General features: G+C 37.7%; 1 protein-coding gene across 1 annotated transcript in view; it reads right to left on the reverse strand.

Moving 5' to 3' along the window:
- Positions 1-17119: 17119 nt before the first annotated feature.
- Positions 17120-22517, reverse strand: part of wcy (WW domain-containing adapter protein with coiled-coil wacky) — a 55518-nt gene continuing 50120 nt past the window's right edge. The window contains exon 10 of the mRNA XM_083122195.1: positions 17120-18647. Within this exon, the coding sequence (XP_082978321.1) occupies positions 18572-18647 (76 nt within the window). The 3' untranslated portion in view covers positions 17120-18571. The remainder of the gene's footprint in view (positions 18648-22517) is intronic.

Here is a 22517-nt window from a genome sequence, read left to right on the forward strand (position 1 = left end):
GACAAGAGTGCATCGATCAACTTACTTCCACATTTGGCGATGAAGCCCCATCCTTTGCCACTGAAAAACGCTGGTATAACGAATATAATCGTGGCTGCCATTCGCTCACCGACGAGATTCGCGAAGGTCGTCCAAAATCAGTTGTTGTTCAAGAAAACATTGATGATGTGCAAAACCTAATACTGCAAGATCGTCATGTGACATACTGTGAGATTGAGGCAACCATAGGCATTAGTTCCAACAGCATATATAAAATATTACATGATCATTTAGCTGTGAGAAAGGTATGTTCTCGTTGGATCCCACACAATTTGACAAAAACTCAAAAAGACGCTCGCGTCAACTGGTGCAAACAAATACTCAATGAATACAATCGTGGTGCTTCAAAAGACGTATATAAGATTGTAACAGGTGATGAATCATGGATAGATGCATATGAGCCGGAACGTAAACAGCAGTCGACTGCATGGGTGTTTCCAGATGAACCCAATCCAACAAAAGTCGTTCGCGCTCGAAGCACATCGAAACAAATGGTCGCCTGTTTATTTCATGTGACAACTGTGCCTTTAGAGGAACGTAGAACGGTCAACTCTGAATGGTACACAACAATTTGTTTGCCAGAGGTCTTCGGTCAAATACGGAAAACAAACAAACTCCGTCGGATCATTCTTCATCAAGACAATGCCAGCTGTCACACATCTCGTCTAACAACCGACTTTATGAACAGTCAAAAAATCGAATTGATGGGTCATCCGCCGTACAGTCCTGATTTGGCACCCAATGACTTCTTCTTGTTCCCGAATGTCAAGAATAAATTGCGTGGACAACGATTTTCGTCGGCGGAAGACGCCGTTGATGCGTTCAAAACCATATTATGGAGGTGTCTCAAGAAGATTGGAAAAACTGCTTTGACAAATGGTTCGAACGAATGCAAAAGTGTATTGGCCATAAAGGAGAATACTTCGAAAAACAATAAAACAGTTTTCAATGCCAAATTCCTGTTTTTTCATTGTTAGGCTCAAAATATAAATAGTGACCCTCGTATTATGGAGTTGTGGAACTTGGGTTATCTATTATTTACTGCAGTTAAGCACAGTGGCGTACGCAAGGGGGGGGGGTTACGGGGTTTAAACCATCCCTTGAGCTTTTGAAATGTTATGAAAAATGCTGTGAAAAAAATAAAAATGGCTAGTTAATCAGTCAAAGATCTGCTACTGCTACTACTACTACTACTACTAATAATAATAATAAAAATAAAAATAATTTGAATTGTCATTCCCATGTACCATTACATGGAGGAGAGCACAGCATCCTAAACACACGCGTCTTTCAGAGTGAATACCTTGAAAGTAAGTACGAATTATTGAAAATAAAATATGAGGGCAACTATGATTTAAAAGAGGAAGAAAGTTGTTTTGTACCTCAGCTGCAACAATGTTCAATGAACATGTATTTTTTTGTGAACAATGAGAATTAACTAGCGAAAGTTCTACGTTCGTTGTAAGCGGCTAATGTATATAGACAAAGCCTAGGCGGACCAGTCCTTAATTGCCGAGCAATACTAGTGGATCCCACTGTATATTGGGTTATTTGTTGCTGTTGTGAACTTTCCTTGTTCGAATCTATGAATAACCGTGTTGCCGACGGCATCATGTGACTTGTCATGACATCATTCAGTACTGCAGGATCCTATGCATTTGATTCCATGGTGCCTGGGTGATTACTGCACGGCTTCCACGGAATTTTGGAACGACCCAAGTAACCACCACCGTTGGGCCAATGTCAGTCTTTACGTGGGAAAGGTTGGCTTCACGTTCAGGGTTCTGCTTCAGGAGCGGAACTCTTCTTTTCTCATACAATTTTAATTCGGTCCAAGTTGCGTATTGTTTCATTGAAAAAAGGTTCCTGGACCGTAATTAAATTGATGCGGGGAATAAAGGTTCCTGGACCGAATTGAAATTCCTTCTGGGAAAAAGGTTCCTGGACCGTAATTAAATTGATCCGGAAAAAAGTTCCCTGGACCGAATTGAAATGCTTTAAATATGAAAAAGTTATACACTGTCTAGAACTCATTTACGTTTGCTGATTTTCTCTTCCAGTCAGGGATTGAATTTGTTTACAATTCGTAGACTAGGATTGGCCGATTGACAGTGGCCTTCTAAAAATGTCCGCGAGTACGTTTACACTGGAATGTCACACTGCGGTTTTAGAAACCGTAAATCATAACGCTGTTGTTCTCTTGTGGGCCATGTTCAAATACTCCCTTGATGAAGAGTTACTGTACATAACCAATGGACTATAATAGTGTGGCGCCACATTGAGTTCAAACAAACCAGTCACGTGTTGCTCCGGCATCCGATCCAGGCTGTCGTCTTCCCAACAGATATCACAACAGGGACGGAAAGTGTTGCTACAACAAAGTGAAGGAACGCACGCGATAGAATGGGACTACATGGAGATGGGTAACGTGACTGCAGCGTTTGAGTTTCGCCCATTTCTAACTTGTACCTTAGATTCTCGAAACAGCCAGCACCTGGATTAGTCTTTCATGCTCACAGTGGAGAATTATTTATCGTCAGGTCCGTATTCGATCCAAGTTGCGTATTGTTTCATTTCAATACGGAATTTGGACCCTATTTAAACTGATTCTGAAAAAAAAGGTTCCTGGACCATATTTAAATTGATCGGGAAAAAAGGTTCCTTACAGATAAAAACGTTCTTTACGGTCCAGAATCCATTTACTTTTCATAATTTTCTCCTGGACCGGAATTGGATTTATTTAAAATTCCTGCACCTTTAAGAACCCTCTTGACGTTTGTCTTACCTTGAGCCAAGGATTGCCCAACCATGGAAAAGTGAGTCAAAATCAGTTTTAAAAACAACTTTTTTTATCCTAAGACAATTTTCTGGAGTATGCTGAAAATTCTAGTGTGTAAAATAAGCGACATGTAACAGTGTTTCTTTTCGAATATTTCAATCGCAGCACATACTGGAAATATAATATATTTTTAATGAAAGTAGAAGCTAGTTTTAACTTCAGTATCTCACCAGTCATTTGTCAGCTGCCATGGATGAAAGATGTGTTGGGAAATGCTTATTGTTCGTCTCTTTAGTTGTAGAAGAACAAGAACATTCTTACAGGTATTATTGTGAAGGTAGTTAAACAATGTTATGTGAGACTAAATTCCATGAAAGGTGTAAAACTAAGTAAACTGTAGAAGGTTTTTGGGTTACCACTTGAAGGTATGGTGAAAACAATCATACCATGCGAGTGAGAAAGTGTTGTGCATTTCTTTTATTTTTATAAATAATTTGTACTATTGTTTACATTTGGCCTAACAATAAATTATGTATATATCAGAACACAAACATATACATTCTTTAGTTTTCAGTACGTTGGGCCAACGGAAAACTATACTTTGGCCCAAAGTTGGAACCACGGCCAAAATTACAGTTGGCCAACTATTTTCAGAACGGTTGACCCAACAAGTTTTGGTTACTTGGGTGCCCTTTGGAGTTAGCACTTTCTTGGAAATAAACATGTATACTGCTAGTTGTCCCCCCTTCCACGTTTAAGGAAACTGTACTATATACAGCAAAATTAACTTCATTTTAGGATTTCTTATGTCAAATTTATCAAGAAAACATTGTTTTCAACCGCTAAATCATTGACACGACAACAATAAAATGGAATTAACTCGTGAACATTTTCGTGCGATGATTTTTTTACGATTTTCGACGTGGATTATCAAGACAAGAGTGCATCGATCAACTTACTTCCACATTTGGCGATGAAGCCCCATCCTTTGCCACTGAAAAACGCTGGTATAACGAATATAATCGTGGCTGCCATTCGCTCACCGACGAGATTCGCGAAGGTCGTCCAAAATCAGTTGTTGTTCAAGAAAACATTGATGATGTGCAAAACCTAATACTGCAAGATCGTCATGTGACATACTGTGAGATTGAGGCAACCATAGGCATTAGTTCCAACAGCATATATAAAATATTACATGATCATTTAGCTGTGAGAAAGGTATGTTCTCGTTGGATCCCACACAATTTGACAAAAACTCAAAAAGACGCTCGCGTCAACTGGTGCAAACAAATACTCAATGAATACAATCGTGGTGCTTCAAAAGACGTATATAAGATTGTAACAGGTGATGAATCATGGATAGATGCATATGAGCCGGAACGTAAACAGCAGTCGACTGCATGGGTGTTTCCAGATGAACCCAATCCAACAAAAGTCGTTCGCGCTCGAAGCACATCGAAACAAATGGTCGCCTGTTTATTTCATGTGACAACTGTGCCTTTAGAGGAACGTAGAACGGTCAACTCTGAATGGTACACAACAATTTGTTTGCCAGAGGTCTTCGGTCAAATACGGAAAACAAACAAACTCCGTCGGATCATTCTTCATCAAGACAATGCCAGCTGTCACACATCTCGTCTAACAACCGACTTTATGAACAGTCAAAAAATCGAATTGATGGGTCATCCGCCGTACAGTCCTGATTTGGCACCCAATGACTTCTTCTTGTTCCCGAATGTCAAGAATAAATTGCGTGGACAACGATTTTCGTCGGCGGAAGACGCCGTTGATGCGTTCAAAACCATATTATGGAGGTGTCTCAAGAAGATTGGAAAAACTGCTTTGACAAATGGTTCGAACGAATGCAAAAGTGTATTGACCATAAAGGAGAATACTTCGAAAAACAATAAAACAGTTTTCAATGCCAAATTCCTGTTTTTTCATTGTTAGGCTCAAAATATAAATAGTGACCCTCGTATTATGGAGTTGTGGAACTTGGGTTATCTATTATTTACTGCAGTTAAGCACAGTGGCGTACGCAAGGGGGGGGGGGGGGTTACGGGGTTTAAACCATCCCTTGAGCTTTTGAAATGTTATGAAAAATGCTGTGAAAAAAATAAAAATGGCTAGTTAATCAGTCAAAGATCTGCTACTGCTACTACTACTACTACTACTAATAATAATAATAAAAATAAAAATAATTTGAATTGTCATTCCCATGTACCATTACATGGAGGAGAGCACAGCATCCTAAACACACGCGTCTTTCAGAGTGAATACCTTGAAAGTAAGTACGAATTATTGAAAATAAAATATGAGGGCAACTATGATTTAAAAGAGGAAGAAAGTTGTTTTGTACCTCAGCTGCAACAATGTTCAATGAACATGTATTTTTTTGTGAACAATGAGAATTAACTAGCGAAAGTTCTACGTTCGTTGTAAGCGGCTAATGTATATAGACAAAGCCTAGGCGGACCAGTCCTTAATTGCCGAGCAATACTAGTGGATCCCACTGTATATTGGGTTATTTGTTGCTGTTGTGAACTTTCCTTGTTCGAATCTATGAATAACCGTGTTGCCGACGGCATCATGTGACTTGTCATGACATCATTCAGTACTGCAGGATCCTATGCATTTGATTCCATGGTGCCTGGGTGATTACTGCACGGCTTCCACGGAATTTTGGAACGACCCAAGTAACCACCACCGTTGGGCCAATGTCAGTCTTTACGTGGGAAAGGTTGGCTTCACGTTCAGGGTTCTGCTTCAGGAGCGGAACTCTTCTTTTCTCATACAATTTTAATTCGGTCCAAGTTGCGTATTGTTTCATTGAAAAAAGGTTCCTGGACCGTAATTAAATTGATGCGGGGAATAAAGGTTCCTGGACCGAATTGAAATTCCTTCTGGGAAAAAGGTTCCTGGACCGTAATTAAATTGATCCGGAAAAAAGTTCCCTGGACCGAATTGAAATGCTTTAAATATGAAAAAGTTATACACTGTCTAGAACTCATTTACGTTTGCTGATTTTCTCTTCCAGTCAGGGATTGAATTTGTTTACAATTCGTAGACCAGGATTGACCGATTGAAAGTGGCCTTCTAAAAATGTCCGCGAGTACGTTTACACTGGAATGTCACACTGCGGTTGTAGAAACCGTATCACAGGAAATAAATCATAACTCTGTTGTTCTCTTGTGGGCCATGTTCAAATACTCCCTTGATGAAGAGTTACTGTACATAACCAATGGACTATATTAGTGTGGCGCCACATTGAGTTCAAACAAACCAGTCACGTGTTGCTCCGGCATCCGATCCAGGCTGTCGTCTTCCCAGCAGATATCACAACAGGGACGGAAAGTGTTGCTACAACAAAGTGAAGGAACGCACGCGATAGAATGGGACTACATGGAGATGGGTAACGTGACTGCAGCGTTTGAGTTTCGCCAGGGGCGGCGCCAGAAATTTTCGACCGGGTGGGCAGAAGCTCCTTATTGATAGATTAGGGTGGGCAGTATAAATGTAAGACCATACATAGTTTATATGTGTATGTAAGACGTATGTATCCCCCTCTCTCTTACACTCCCCATTTTCATTCTTACTTCTTTTCCCTTCCCTTTTCTTGTGTTATTTTTTAATCTTTTCTAATCTATTCTCGCATCTTGTTCCATTTCCTTTCGCTTTGTCTCTGATGGACACAATTATTTCAAGGAAGTGTTTACCCATGCGCAGCCATACCCGTCATACATTCTAAATCATATTCTTTCATGCATGTTAATACAGTAAAATAAATGTGAATTAGGTTTAAGGTTGTGTTGGAAATACAAGGCACAAACTTGATTTGATGTATTCGGCGACAATGATAGAAAGTGCGACGGTAGATACTCGTGAAGTATCTCGTAATTTAAATGCATGTTCCTGAGCATAGTATTTTCATCGTATGAGTTTTTAACTGAAAGAGTTTTCTTACTCCTTAGGGGTTACTTTTCTTAGCTTACAAGATTTGTACAACTGAGAAATCTATCTGAATGTTTGTAGTAGCGGTGATTGGGTATAAAGACAATATACTTTTTCTTGGCAGAAAAGGCTTAGCATAAAAAGGCCATAGTGCGGGGGCAAAAAGTGGCAAAATTTGGTGAGGGAACTGCATCCCCCACTTCCCGGTCTTCCTAATCGCCACCACTGAATGTTTCGATTAAAATGAACGTCTTATTAGGAATGATTTAAAACACACACGGAAATCAAATTCTTTGTTCATTGTCCATGAAGTATTCCTAGGCTAATGAAAGGCTATTTTGACAGAATATCACTCACAAACAAGTAAGATCGAAAAATCTCTTCAGAATTGAAGAGATTATTAGCTTGCTATTCATTTTCTGAACTGTCATGTTACTAATGCGGGAGAAGCAATACACGTATGGTTGGTTACATGAACATATTTTTTGAGGTAACAAAATGATTTAGGACACAAGGAATTCATCGAAGTTGATCACCGTGCCAGTAATAATTCATCTATTTTTCATAATGACTTGGGTTGCATGGCGTGACCATTTCGAACACACTAGAATGTCAACCTCTATCCTGTGCAGCACACCCTGGAAACTTCATTATTTTAACCTTTAAACAGCCAATGTGTCATATATGACCCATGGTGCCGATTACAACATTCACGTGCTTTTAGGACCTTCATACTTGTAGGTGAGGTTGTAAACAAACCCACCCCCTCCCCCTTTCTCTAATATGCAAATTAGCTACTTTTAGCCAAAATGCAAATTGTACATATTGCGTCATATTTCAGCTTGTATGAGAACTAGAACTTGAAACAAGTTTCACTTTGTTGCAAAAGGTCTACTCTTTGAAAACAATGCAAAAGTTTGCGCCCCTTTTCCAAAATAACGGGATAATAGGAGGCGAACGGCAGATTTTTTTTTCACTGAAATTTGGGGACTTGGCCCCTCCAAAATCATGTTTTTCTCACTTGGGCTTTCTGAATTGTACACGGTTGCGTGCTTCGATGTTTTTGCTTTCAAACAAAAGTTATCCGAAGTAGATTGCTCTAATAGTCTCCGAGATATAACGTTTTTATGAAATAAGTGTAAAAATTTAAAAATCGCGCGCAAAGGCCACGGCGATAGAGGGGTTACTTTCGAAAACCGGCTCAGCTGCTTAAAGGTTAAATATAGCAAATCAACCACAACTTACTCTTCCAAAAATGGAGTTGCATTAGTTCATACCTCTTAGAAAGTTGAGGTGGTAGTTTCAATTGCACAGCGTTTCATTAGTGGATCAAGTCAAGGCAGCTAATTCCGTGAACAATGATGTTTTTTTCCGAAAGTCTCAAATATTTGTCTCAAGCAATCACCCTCTTAAAATGGAAGCATCTTCTGTTGTGATAAAATGCCACGTTTGGTGCGAGTTCATTCTGTATATTTTTCCCCATCCCAAAGGCATAACGCTATCGCATTATAATGAAGACGTCCTGTGTTCGACTCCCCCTCCTCTGGTGGAAGCACAATGCACACTAGTCCCACGTTAAACTGTAGGTTTGGTCCTGATTAGCCTATCTGAGCATAAAAGTGGATTGAAAAACAAAGTAATAAAAAGATCTTCTGGATACTTCGTGATATAACTTTTTTTCTTTACTTCAGCTGCATCTACAGATTCTGTTGACATTTTCAGCTGATTCATGTGGCAAAATTTATGTATGGAACGAGGATTTCTAAATAGGATAAGCCACTCATTAACAATTGAATAATTCTGTAGCTTTTTCGATACATAACTGGTTTATTAAAATTTATTCACTGCAGTATTGTAGTGATTATTGTGATTCCTTCTTATTAGTAGAATGAATATAAAGTTGATATTTCGCATACCATATTGATATTTGAAGATAACAAGTATATAAAAATTGTAATGAAATAAAAAAAGGGGACACTTCTGGAATTTTAATGCAGAGCTAATTAAAACTATATTATACACGCTAGCATAATTAAACCCGAAGGTTTATGGCTTCAGCAACAGAAGCCTTCCATCTGTCCCCATTCAGGGCAAGATGAATGCAATCTTTTCGATCCTTGCCGATTTCTTTTAGGTCCATCTCAACGTTATCCCTCCATCCTCGTTTTGGCCTTCCTACTGGTCTCTTACCATCAGGTTTCCCAACAAGAATCCTGTAAACTATTTCTTTCCTCTGCCATTCGTGTCACATGGCCTGCCCACCTAAGTCTTCTTGATTTAATTATTCTAATAATATCTGGACATGAATACAAATTATGTAACCTTCTCCACTCACCTGTCTCCTCATCCCTTTTAGGTCCAAAGATTTTCCTAAGGATCTTATTTTCAAATACTCTCAATTTGTGTTCCTCTTTCAATGTAAGGGACAAAGTTTCACACCCATATAATACTACAGGCAAAATTACTGTTTTGTATATTTTAACTTTTAGTTTCTTAGATATTAAACGAGAAGACAAAAGTTTATGAAGAGAGAAGTAACATGCATTTCCTGAATTAAGCCTGCTTTTTATTTCCTCTTTAATATCATTTTATAAATAATATAATGTATAATAGTGCCATTTTGACTTACTTTCGTTAATATTTTTTGTCATTTTGTTATTTTTATTTTTCTTCTCACTGTTGACTTTAAGTCTTCTTGATTAAATTATTCTAGTAATAATAATTAAAAAGTCAAAATAATGTATTGTGTTGCCGGAGGAAGTAACGCTAAGATGATGATTTTATTTGTTTATTTAGAGATTATTTTAACCATACCCAGACCGGGATATATATACGTATGTGGAGGCCCGGAGCTGCAGTCCTCAAGTTCGACCTAAATTCTGATCTAATCTTGATCATACCCTGCATAATTTTGAGCCTTCTAAGCCTACTAACTGCTTTTAATCATGGAAGTATCCATTTGATCACATTTTTTGTTTCAATAGCTCTAGTATTTACTTTCACTATCTAATGACAAAATTTGCTTTTTTCTGGGTTGATATGTGAATATTTCTAACATAGATAATATTCACAAGTAAAATATGCATGTTATGAACACCAGAAAATAGTGTATATTTATCAAATTATTCATATATCTCCAAGTATATGTACTTATTGAATTTGATTGGGTGGGCAATCGGGTGGGCACAGGAATTTTTGGGTGGGCGCTTGCCCACCCCTGGCGCCGTCCCTGAGTTTCACCCATTTCTAACTTGTACCTTAGATTCTCAAGACAGCCAGCACCTGGATTAGTCTTTCATGCTCACAAGTGGATAATTGCTTATCGTCACGTTCGAATTCGATCCAAGTTGCGTATTGTTTCATTTCAATACGGAACTTGGACCCTATTTAAACTGATTCGGTAAAAAAGGTTCCTGGACCTTATTTAAATTGATCGGGGAAAAAAGGTTCCTTACAGATAAAAACGTTCTTTACGGTCCGGAATCCATTTTTTTCATAATTTTCTCTCCTGGACCGGAATTGGATTTATTTAAAATTCCTGCACCTTTAACAACCCTCTTGACGTTTGTCTTACCTTGAGCCAAGGATTGCCCAAACATGGAAAAGTGAGTCAAAATCAGTTTTAAAAACAACTTAAAAACAACTGGAGTATGCTGAAAATTCTAGTGTGTAAAATAAGCGACATGTAACAGTGTTTCTTTTCGAATACTTCAATCGCAGCACATACTGGAAATATAATATATTTTTAATGAAAGTTGAAGCTAGTTTTAACTTCAGTATCTCACCAGTCCTTTGTCAGCTGCCATGGATGAAAGATGTGTTGGGAAATGCTTATTGTTCGTCTCTTTAGTTGTAGAAGAACAAGAACATTCTTACAGGTATTATTGTGAAGGTAGTTAAACAATGTTATGTGCAGACTAAATTCCATGAAAGGTGTAAAACTAAGTAAACTGTAGAAGGTTTTTGGGTTACCACTTGAAGGTATGGTGAAAACAATCATACCATGCGAGTGAGAAAGTGTTGTGCATTTCTTTTATTTTTATAAATAATTTGTACTATCGTTTACATTTGGCCTAACAATAAATTATGTATATATCAGAACACAAACATATACATTCTTTAGTTTTCAGTACGTTGGGCCAACGGAAAACCATACTTTGGCCCAAAGTTGGAACCACGGCCAAAATTACAGTTGGCCAACTATTTTCAGAACGGTTGACCCAACAAGTTTTGGTTACTTGGGTGCCCTTTGGAGTTAGCACTTTCTTGGAAATAAACATGTATTCTGCTAGTTGTCCCCCCTTCCACGTTTAAGGAAACTGTACTATATACAGCAAAATTAACTTCATTTTAGGATTTCTTATGTCAAATTTATCAAGAAAACATAGTTTTCAACCGCAAAATCATTGACACGCAGAAATACCTTTTTCGGAAATATACATGTACAAGGCATATTGTCACCACTTTTTGAGGGTAAGTTGGTAGGCCATGATTCCAGATTGCTTTTCATGTAGTGGGATCCATAAGTATTACCAAGCAAATTGTCCATCACATTTACTCCCTTTGTTTTATGCAACAAGAGCTTCAAGAACTGACACAAAACACCAATCAATCTGCTTATTACCTATGAACCAGTATAAGTAATAATACAGTCCTTAAAAACATGTAGCATGAACATAAAAACGAACGAAAATAGTAAAGTAAAAAAATTTGCTGAGCAATACTTGTGGATCCCACTGTACATTCAATTTTTAATGTAGGTTTGCAGTAACAATACTGTATTAAAAAAAATACAAATATAAGACCAGTGAACATCGTTGTTGAAACAAATAAGGAATAAATGCCTTGCTTGTCTCCTCCCAGGCAGGTGACATTCATATTAAGATATGAAATATATTCAGAAACTTCATACTCCTTCAGCCACAGTTCATATATGCAACTGTCCTATTTTATGAAAATGAAGAGGTATCAAATGGTTCCAATTGTTGACAATCCAAGCAAGATCGAATCTGGATTCTTTGTCAGCAATGACCACTCTATGTCCTTGGTCTCAAAGACAATTCCATCGATGTTTCATTGTAGATAGTCCCATTCATAACTGCTGCAAACAGGCACGTAGCCAGGGGGAGGGCTAAGGGGGCTGAAGCAGCCCCCCCCCCCCCAATCCTACTACAAATATCCAATTTAAATGATGTATAGTGGTAATTAATTTTACTGCCTTTGCAGAATTATTTTTACATTCTACAATTTAATTCAAAGAATAAATGGATCCACAGCTCTCAAAATGTGTAATTTTCTTTGCGAGAGGTCACACAATATAAACTTAGTAAAATTTGGCCTTAACTTTTAAAGCCTTTTCTTTATTAACAGAATGCATAAAAGTTAATAACAAAATGCAATAACTATGAATTTTAGAACACTAACTGTACAAAATGTAAGAAAAATAATGGACAACAATGTTGGATCGAGTAGCAAAGTACCTCCATTTATATAACAATAAATTTGGATTAAAATTGGTTTATTTTTAATAACTTATAGTAGTTATTGTAAAAATGACAATTATGAGTGTGGTAAATATTATTGTCATTATTTCTACTAATCAAGTTTTATCAGTGGCCTAAAGGTGGTGTGATGGGAACAGTCCCAAAACAAGAGCTCCACCCACACACAATGATTGGTGGGATAAACATGATATCATCAATTTTGAACTGCTTCCACTGAACCAATCACTGCAGAGGTCTAGTGTCATCAGTTGGAGTGGCTACAGGCTGCAATGCTGGACATACAACCTGCACTGGTCAATTATAAGGGTGTCATGATCCACTGAGACAATGCCTGCCCACACACGACAAGGAGCACCTGTGAGAAATTACTGGAATTTGGATGGTATAAAATGCTCCACCCCACCTTCTTCGCCCAACCTTGCACCTATAGATTTCAGTCTCTTTCACAGAGTCCAAAACCATCTTGACGGAAAAAACACTGTGAAACATGGAGAACAAGTGGGAAGAATGGACGAGCTTTTCTTGTCCAAAACCACAGCTTGCTTTCACTGCTGTGTTCAAAAATTGGTTGACAGGTGTGCGTCATCAAATCAGGGGGAGAGTATTATGACTGACAATTGTCTTCCAGGTATGTAATCTTTTTTCTTGTGCCAAAAAAATCTATTACTTATGGAATGACCTAATATTACACACAGGCACCAATAATATACACAAGCTAGCAGTGCTGGGAGGAAGAAAGCAAGGGAAGGGGCCTTGGAGTATATTGTGTAGACCTGAGCTGACCAAACCTGGTTTACAACAAGGAAAATGGATGACTAGATCGAGACCACTTCAAGTTAATCATTCATGGTTCTTTCAACTATTCAAAACTCATATTTGCAGTTTGTATAGTTTTAAAGATATTGAAACATAATGTAACTGATTGTTGCCAGTCAATTATTTTACTGCCATACGACAGATGGACATTATGTCACTTTACATTCATATTTACTAGTCTCCGAGATACAAATGGCCAGTTTAGATTGATGATGTTCCTCATGGCCAGAGGGATGAGATGATCAACTTAACCTTTAGCAGACAACTAGTAGCCATGTTTACCAGCATATGTATTCCGCTCAGGTTGACTGGTAACTAGGTGTACTACCACCAGGTGCGAGCAATTAACGCATAATTTCTTCAAAATTACACATGACATTTCAGTTGTTACTTTTATTCATTTGCATACACATGAAGGTCCAGCCTTGGGGCTAACTGGTGGGATGCTTTGAGAAAAATTTTGATAGCCAGGGTGATACTATCCTTCCATCACTTTGAGCACGGCTTTTACATGTAATAATGAAAACAACAAAAAAATGTAAACAATATGTGACAATTAGGGGCCCAGCGAGGAAATTCCAATTCACAAAATTTCCAGTAAATTATAGTTTTCTAAGATTTAGCACATTTTCAATTTCTTTCCAAAATTGGGAAATGGACATTACATGTCCTAAGTCATGTTTCCATGAAAATTCCATCCATCCAGCATCCATGGGGCCAAACCAAGAAGCAATTTTCCAGATTTTTCCCCGCAACGTGGCAACACTACTATCCTTATACATTATTATGTTGTTTCCCAAGTATTGGCCTATTCTTAATGAAAATTGGCATGGTTGTAGGAATCTACCACTGCTACATACTACAATTTTACGTTCACTTTGATCTATTGTGGTGGTCACAAGGGCATGCAGAATACCAAATTATGTGTAAAATTTCAATTTTCTTCTTCTTCACATAACTTTCATTATGGGGAGATACAATGTGTGAATATCACATGTGCTAAAAGCCCGGTCATCACGGATAAAAGAAAAATCATCTCTCTCTGACAAATAGTTCTTGAGCTACCATTTTTCTCTGTGGCAAGTTTGAAAAGCACACACTTGAAAAGTTCCTACCTACGAGGCTATACAGGGCATCGCTCATAAAACATGCAACAACTAACATAATCTTCTGATGTAAGAGAGGAATGCCTTTGTTGATATAGTTCTCTTAGCATAAATACATTGCAATTTTATCTGGGCTTGACCAAAAAGGCATTATTTATGCTAAGAGAACTAAACCTAACAACAAGGGCACTCTGCACTGACGTCAGAATACAATGTTGGTTGTTGAAGATTAGGCACACACAGGAGATGTACTACGTAGAAATTTTCAGCGAAAAATACAGGCTCGACCAGGACTTGAACCTGGGTCTCTGGCATACCATGCAATTGCTCTCACCACAGCTAGCGAGCCAGCCTGACCTCGCCTGATTTTTCGCTATCGCTGTTTTACCTCCGTGGAATAGTTTCTGCCAGTGCTACTGCAACGGGATCTGTTGCCTTTGAAACACAGTAGACTTCGACGTTGCCTGGTTCCTCCCAGCGTAGAGATTCCGTTGCGGTAGCACTGGCAGAGACGATTCCACGCAGGTAAAACAGCGAGTGAAAAATCAGGCGAGGCCAGGCCGGCTCGGTAGCTCAGTGTTTAGAGCAATGGCACGGTATGCCAGAAACCCGGGTATGAGTCCTGGTCGAGCCTGCATTTTTCGCTGAAAATTTTTATGTAATGTTGGTTGTTGTTCGTGTTATGAGTGAGACCTGGCTATACATGCTGGAGAGGTTAATGTCTGTTGTGTTGAGTTACTATTTGGAAGGTTTATCAGTCCATCAAGATTTGTTTCTATAGCTCTAAAAGTTTTTCACATTCTGATAGTTGACATGGACAAACTGATGGATATGACTGGCACATCTTTGCATGTTAGTATCCTACAAAAAACAAGACAAGACAATGGATGATGATCAATTAACATTGCAAGTTAATAAAGAACCACTGTCACTACCTTTAAGACAAGTACAGGGTGTCTACAATTTTGTAAAAAACAAAATTCCATGATTTTTCCAGAGAAAGAGCGAAATTTTTTCAGAAGAAGTCTTTGGAGCAATTCATGTACAGTAAAACCTCGTTAATCTGGACTAATGGGGGGGATAAGTTGAGCGGTTTAACGAAAGTCTGGATAAAAAATAAAAAGAACAGTAGAAAGTGCATTAAAACTCAGTTTATAGCAACAAAACATGTATATTATGGTGTATTTAAAGGGCATAGGCCTAAATACACTACAGTACAAAGTCTGCGGGGAACAGAATTTCATCAGTGATTGACTGCCTTTTCTTTGGGAAGTTCTCTTGTTGACTTCTAGCCACATTTAAAACCTTGCATTCTGCTTTTTTTAAAAAAAATTCTTTGCCTTTTGTCTGTCTGGATTAAGCGAAGTCCAGCTTATCGGGGTCCGGATTAATGAGGTTTTAATGTATTTACACATTTGTATGAGGACACTACATTAGCTAAATACCATACTTCGACACCCACTAAATGAAGTTGAAAGTAATAATGAGAAGAAGAACTGAACAGAACTGACTGTTGGGTAGGGACATCAGGGCTGAATTTTTGCATAATACTTGTCAGGTATGGACTAATAATAAATAAATATTTTTTTTAGTTGAAGAAATCATAACATAGTATAAATAATATATAATTATAGTAAAATTTAGTAGTATACACATTAATCCTAATATGTACTAAATAAAAGACAAAAATTGCAACTGGAAAGTAGTATCGAATTACTCTAGTAGATTTCTATTTGAAAATAGTTCAAAACATGACCCCTTTTCCTAGAGTATTTAATATGCAGTTTCTACTGTAATAGGTGGTAATATTCAGTATAGTTTGTCCACAACAAATTTAAAATTCTTTGCTTGTCCTTTTCTTCTTTGTTCAAGAACCTAGTGCTTCCACAAAAATATTCATTTTTCCAGAAAAGAAGTAAATTTCCCTGACCCAGAAAAAAGTAAATTCCATGATTTTTCCAGGTTTTCCAGACCGGTAGACATCCTGAAGTATCATAACTCAATATTGTAAAGCAATTTTTTTTTTGTATTTAACTTAGTTTCAAGTGGAATTAAATGTGTATGTGTGTGAACATATCCCTACATGTGGTTGAGGAGAGTAAGGGATACATGTATAAACTGTAATATCTCCCAAAACCAAACTAAAAATCAGTCTTTATGTCCGTACTTGCTATCACTTAAAAAGATTTTATTAAATCCTCATGACAGAAGATCCAAAGAAAGAGACGTACAAAAAATTTATTCTATGATATCCTCAGGTAAGGCAAGGAAAAATCTGAAAATAAAGTGTTTTGAATTTTAAAAAAAACTGAAACACAATACTGCAGAGTTATTCAAGAAATTGTTTTGTACTTGATATACTTACAATATTCTTCGTTTAAGGAAATTAACGAATAAAACTGAATACAACGTGTTGTTAGCAATGTCACACATCATTTACACGACTGTACCAATTTTGATGTTACTGCAAATAGTGGTTCAAGACAAGACATTGAATGTTAATTTCTGTAACTAACACATGCAATTTAGATTTACAATCCACAATTAATAATCCATCTGGTACTTGGCAACCTGTGTCAACCATTTGTTACTTAACCAGCAACTAAAATGTATATTCTCTGAACGTACAACAATTCGTAACAAGTCAATATGAGTGTACCGGACAGCTGCAAGTATTAGATGATTGAACTAAAAACAGTAATTTTCAGCATTGGATGACATGGTCACAATGGTAAATTTTTAAAAGTTATAGAAATTAAAGTAGTTGTATATGTATAGCTTCAAGTATATATATATATAGACCTCTGATAACATATTGCACATCAACAACATAACATTATGTTTTTCAATTTTATAATGGTCCAAAACAGAAGGAAAGATGAATGCTATGATTATTGGTCTCCTCCACATGAATGACTCACAAATGAAGTGAAACTTGTGATTTATTTATCTACCCCTTGCACTGAATACACAATCCTTACATGCAAACTCTATACTGGGAATTCTATTTTGTACCATAAATACAACAGGCTAATTTACAATTATGAAACGTTCTCTCCCAAATAAAAAAAAAAATCCCATTCATACAATCAACATACAAACTCTTCTGTCACATAGAGAGCACTGTGACACGCTGGCCTAGTGCACTCAGGTCAAGGGGATTTACAAATGCATTCCTAGAACTGAATTAAAATCAGTATTTGAACAGGCAGATCAAACATACAAGCCAATCTATGGCATGAAATACTTCTGGCCTTTGTTTTAGTTTTCTACATACAGATGATAAACTATGTCCCAAGTTTTATTTAAATAAATCAACAATACTTATTTATACTATTGGAAATTTATGGACTTCTCAAGGTGGTGGTACCAAGATAATCACAGATGAAAACATCAATATTTTGTTTTCTTAGCACTTTTTAAGTTTTCAGAGAATGTAAAACTGGTTCCACACAAACGCATGTTCAGATTTTGATCTAAAAAAAAATTGCTTAAATTCATTTCAACATGTACAGTAATTTCGCTTGCCTTTAGTATTGAGAAGCCCAATACGAATCAAGTTCTTAAAAGTTATGTACAAAAGCTGCCTGTTACAAGAAGTGTGTTGCAGACAGACAGACAAACTATAAGCTAACAGTTTTTATCCCCTTCGAACGACACATTTCTTTCACCATGATCTGCCTGCCTCCAAGTGCACGACGACATGTAACAGCACTGGAAAGAAACCACTGATGGTGCAAATGAAGGAATATTTTACAAACACCTTGCTTTTCCTAGCTGATTTCCAATTCTTGATGTTCCAGTCTCTTACTGGCATCAACTTTCTCTCAGTCATGTTTTTATGAACATCAAAAAAATTGTCATCCAGACAAGAAATTTTAACTTAGTGTTTTTTTTATAACATAAAGGAACAGAGCATCGGAAGTTTGCCATTTGTCCATACACCTCAATATACAGTTTTTTTTTAAATGCCCCATGCCCTTACAAAAATAAAATGCTAATTGCAAGTGCCAAGCAGCAAACACAGAGGAACAAGAATTACACTCGCCGCTGGCACAGAGAGACCGCAGCAAGATGTATCATACAGCAACTGACAAACTTCGAAATACCACTTCCTGCAAGAACAACGAACAGCACTACGCAGATGACAGAGTTGGTGTGTTGTTTATAGGTTGACGAACATGGATAGTTCCAAAACATTTTCCTGCTATTGAAAGAGAATTTTCTTCACTACTCCTGCCTCATTTCATTAACACAGCTATCAACTCATCGATCTGGATGTTCATGCTGTGGCTTCCGAAATGACACAATCTCCCTGCAGCAGGGAGGGGGCACAACACCTTATTTTGCTTCCAAAGGTAATTGGCTAAGTGCCACTAAGAGTCTGACATGAATGAATTTTGTGACTTCAGCTTTTCTAGCTCCCTAATCTGCTGACGTAGAAACAATATTCTGAAAAATAAAAGATAACCAAAGTTAGTATTTATTAACTTTAAAAATTTAGATAGTAATAGTGTATCAACTAGACCAGAGTAGATATCACTTTAAACTTATACCCCTATAGATGCTTGAAAATTGTAACAATTAAGAGTTGTTCAAAATTCTACTCAGTTCTGCGGAGTCTAATTATCTCGAAATTATGCAGAATTCAAAGTTTCTGTTTATTTTGCACCAATATCATTTTGTGATTTCATACCAGGAATTTTAATATTCTGTTGTAATTCTTGAATAGTTTAAAGCAAAACTATGGACAATTGGTGCTTATAATTTGAGTGGAATTCTCACCCACTAATATTAATTAATACAAGTCTTCGGCAAATATGAATTGTAATGCGTAAATAGGTCCACACTTTTAATTCCTTTATTGAAACCAAAGTAGCTAACTTTCAAAAAATCTCCCTGGTTGGTAATGAACAGCACGTATGACATCCTCATCACTGCCCAACTTTTGGCCTCTCAGATGCTCTTTGAAGGGACCGAATAGGTGATAAGACGGTGAAAGTTCCAAACTGTACGGAGGACGTGGAACAAGGTTGCATGTAAGTTTCTGGATTATAGCCATGGCTTAAGGAGCTACATGTGGACGGGCATTATCCTGCAGAAATGATTCTATGGTTTGTGACCTTTTCCTGATGGCGGTCACTGGGTCTGCAAGGAGCCTTGCATTATATTCCACATTGATGTATTGTATCCCAGCCAACTCACAGTTATTCATCTCTCCTCACGAATAAGTCTGTTGACACATTTAATGGTCTTGGGTGTTAAGGATGTCTTGGGCCGGTATGCATGTGGTTCATTTTCCACCATTTATCTATCCTCCTTAAGGTACTCCACCACTTATACACACTAACATATGACAGCGTATTCTCACTGTATTGTTGTTATCGATCTGGAAGAAATTTCCTGTTATCGATCTGGAAGAAATTTCCAACGGTTTACAGCATTCTTTGGTGAGAAAAGATTACAATGTGTTGTTCCATGCTCCTTCCCTTCACTGATCGTAATCATGAGTAACTCACTGCAGAACGATAACCGAGAGGCAGTGCAACTGACCTTGGACAGTGTTGCACTATGTATAAATTATAATTCATATTTGCCAAAGCCTTGTATTTTGAATAACTTTAATTGTCACAATATTCAGGCATTGGTATCTGTGGAAATCGGCTCAAAGTGGCATCTGCTCAGACCTAATAAACACCACCACAAAAGTAGGGTTTGGTTTGAGTTGCTGTTTAAGTCCACTTTATGCACAGTAAGACTAATCGGGACTGGACCTACAGTTTAAAGTAGGATCCGAACCACTTGAGCCTCCATTGGGTATTGAACCCGGGACCCCTTGATTACAAGGCATCAATGTTACTTACATATGTAATCGATAACTTAAACATAATTTTAACTACCACTGCGCCACCCACCACAAAAGTGTTTGGCTCTTCTGGGTCTAGAGGGATTTTGAAAGGAAGAAGGAGAAAAACAAGGCTCTTCCTGAGAGTCCACAAGTAACAGCAGCAGCATGTGTAGGCTGTGATATGTCCACAGCTGAAAATGCATCCAAAATAAAATAAAAGCAAACCAAACTAGAAAATGAAGACAGCATGGACTATGAAATAGGGGCACTGAATATTGGAATGCAGACAGGAAAGTAGATGGTAGATATAATGGAGAGAAGAGGTATGAATGTTTTGGGAATGAGTGAAACAAAATGGAAGAACTTAGCACTTCTTTTAGCATTCTCAGGATGGGAACTTCTAACATGCACACTTTTCAACTTGCTGCAATGAAAAAGTAGCAAGAGAACTAATTGTTGTAGAGGTTTTTCTCCACAGAATGACAGGACTATTAGCAAAGGTGAAATTTATACATTTTACCTCCCATTAAGGCGAGGAGGGACAATTTCCCCTAGGTCTATCTCGCTGGGGCAGCAGCCGATCACTGTTGCCAACTTCGCTCTTTTGGAGCCAGATCTAGCTCTGGCTCTTTCGTGCACTCGTTTGACTGTGAACTGTGGCACCCGCACTCTGCCCCACCATGATGCCACCATTAGCTCCGGCCATAAAGATCAACCTTTGCCATGAGTGTACATTTTGCACATGACGTGATATTCATATATAGGCTGAGTCACCCACCACCTTTTTCCTCCTCAGGTATTTATATATATATAGCGCTGTGACTAAGGTGAAGATGACAATATTATTATCCAGGAATCCTTTATTTTCGATTTCATATGAACATTATTGGAATATTGAGATGGGTGATGCTGCCAAATCTAGGCAGTGAAAACTAAGAATAAATTGCAATCGCTTTAAAGCTTACGGTAATAGCAGCGCCCCCACCCCTCTGACACCTAAAATTACCCTAGGAGGCACTTTATGCAGCCTTCGTTAATCTAGCTCCTTGAAAGTCATCTTTAGCTCTATTAATGGTGCATCAGGTTTGGCAACACTGCCAGGATGGCCGTATGAGGCAAGGAGAAATGCATTAGGTTTATGGGACCATTATTTTATTCGTTCTCTCTGGAATATCAAACATCCAATGACACAGAAAAGTACGTGGATGGAAAAGGTCACGTTGAACTATGTCATAGTAGTAGGAAAAGTCGAAACTCCCATTTGATTAGCCGTAACTTGAGGTTGAAGTTGATTTCCCATAAGGAATACATGGGATTCTGTAAATACTTATTCATCATATTTTTCAAACATCGTGTCTAGCTTATTAATCAACTTGAAAAACAGTTTCCACTTGCAACATGGAGAGAAATTCATACTCTCTTGCATACTAAACCCTTTTTTAAATAGCAGTGCCCAATCCGACGATATTGAAATAAGTGCACAACTAGTGCGTAATTGTCCCTCCTCGCCTTAATGAAAGTTAAAGAAAGAAGAATAATATAGAAATTTTACACAAAATGGCACTGCAGGCACAAAACACATTTTATATGGAAAGAGCTTAGCCTACAGACATCAGTACTCAGATCTGTGCAACTGGTCAATGGTTTTATGTTTATTGGTCACATTCGAGTTCCTTAGTTTTTCAACTTTTCAACTATTAGCGCACAAACACTTCGAAAACAGTTTCTTACATCTCAGAGTTGCACTAAGTGTGTCAGAAAATAGTGCAAAAGCAATTAATCTAAAGTGACTTTCTTTTGATGATACAGTGGAACTCTTGATTCTACAGCCCCAAATTTTACATTTTCCTCCATTATACATTCAACCTTCATGGTCTGAATAGAGTAAAATTGCTATGAAATATTTCCAGATTTTACATTTTCCTGCATTTTAAGCTTTTTTCTTCTTATTCACCGTGGTCTCCTGAAGAATGTATAATCCGGAATACTGCTGAAGATTTCTGACAAACGTGATGAACCAGTCAACCATCATGCGAGTTTGATTTAATTTTTCTTAGTGTCTCTTTTCTGCCACTTTTGGCTAATGGCAATGATGAGAATGAGTGATGATATGCTGAAATTGATGAAGGGACACTCACAAAGAACTTGTGAACAACATTCATCATGCTTGGCCAGGAATGTCGCCAGTGATGAGAAATGGTGTATTTATGCCAAACATTTAAAAGAGGAAGGAATGGCTGAGCTCTAACAAAAAAGCATCTCCCCATCCACACGTGTCTGGCAGGATAAAGAAGACATTGTGTACTACGAATTGCTTTCCAGAAATGTTACCACCACTGCTGACATTTATTGCCCAAAACTCAGATGCCTTGAAGGCACAATTAAAGAAAAACAACCAGGAAGACTGCATCAAGTGCTGCTGCAAATGAAAATGCTAACATGACAAAAGCCAAGAGCTTGATTGGGAGGTTATT

This window comes from Lepisma saccharinum, chromosome 5 (assembly GCF_977018435.1).
Source record: "Lepisma saccharinum chromosome 5, izLepSacc3.1, whole genome shotgun sequence".
In the NCBI taxonomy this organism is placed as follows: Eukaryota; Metazoa; Arthropoda; class Insecta; order Zygentoma; family Lepismatidae; genus Lepisma; species Lepisma saccharinum.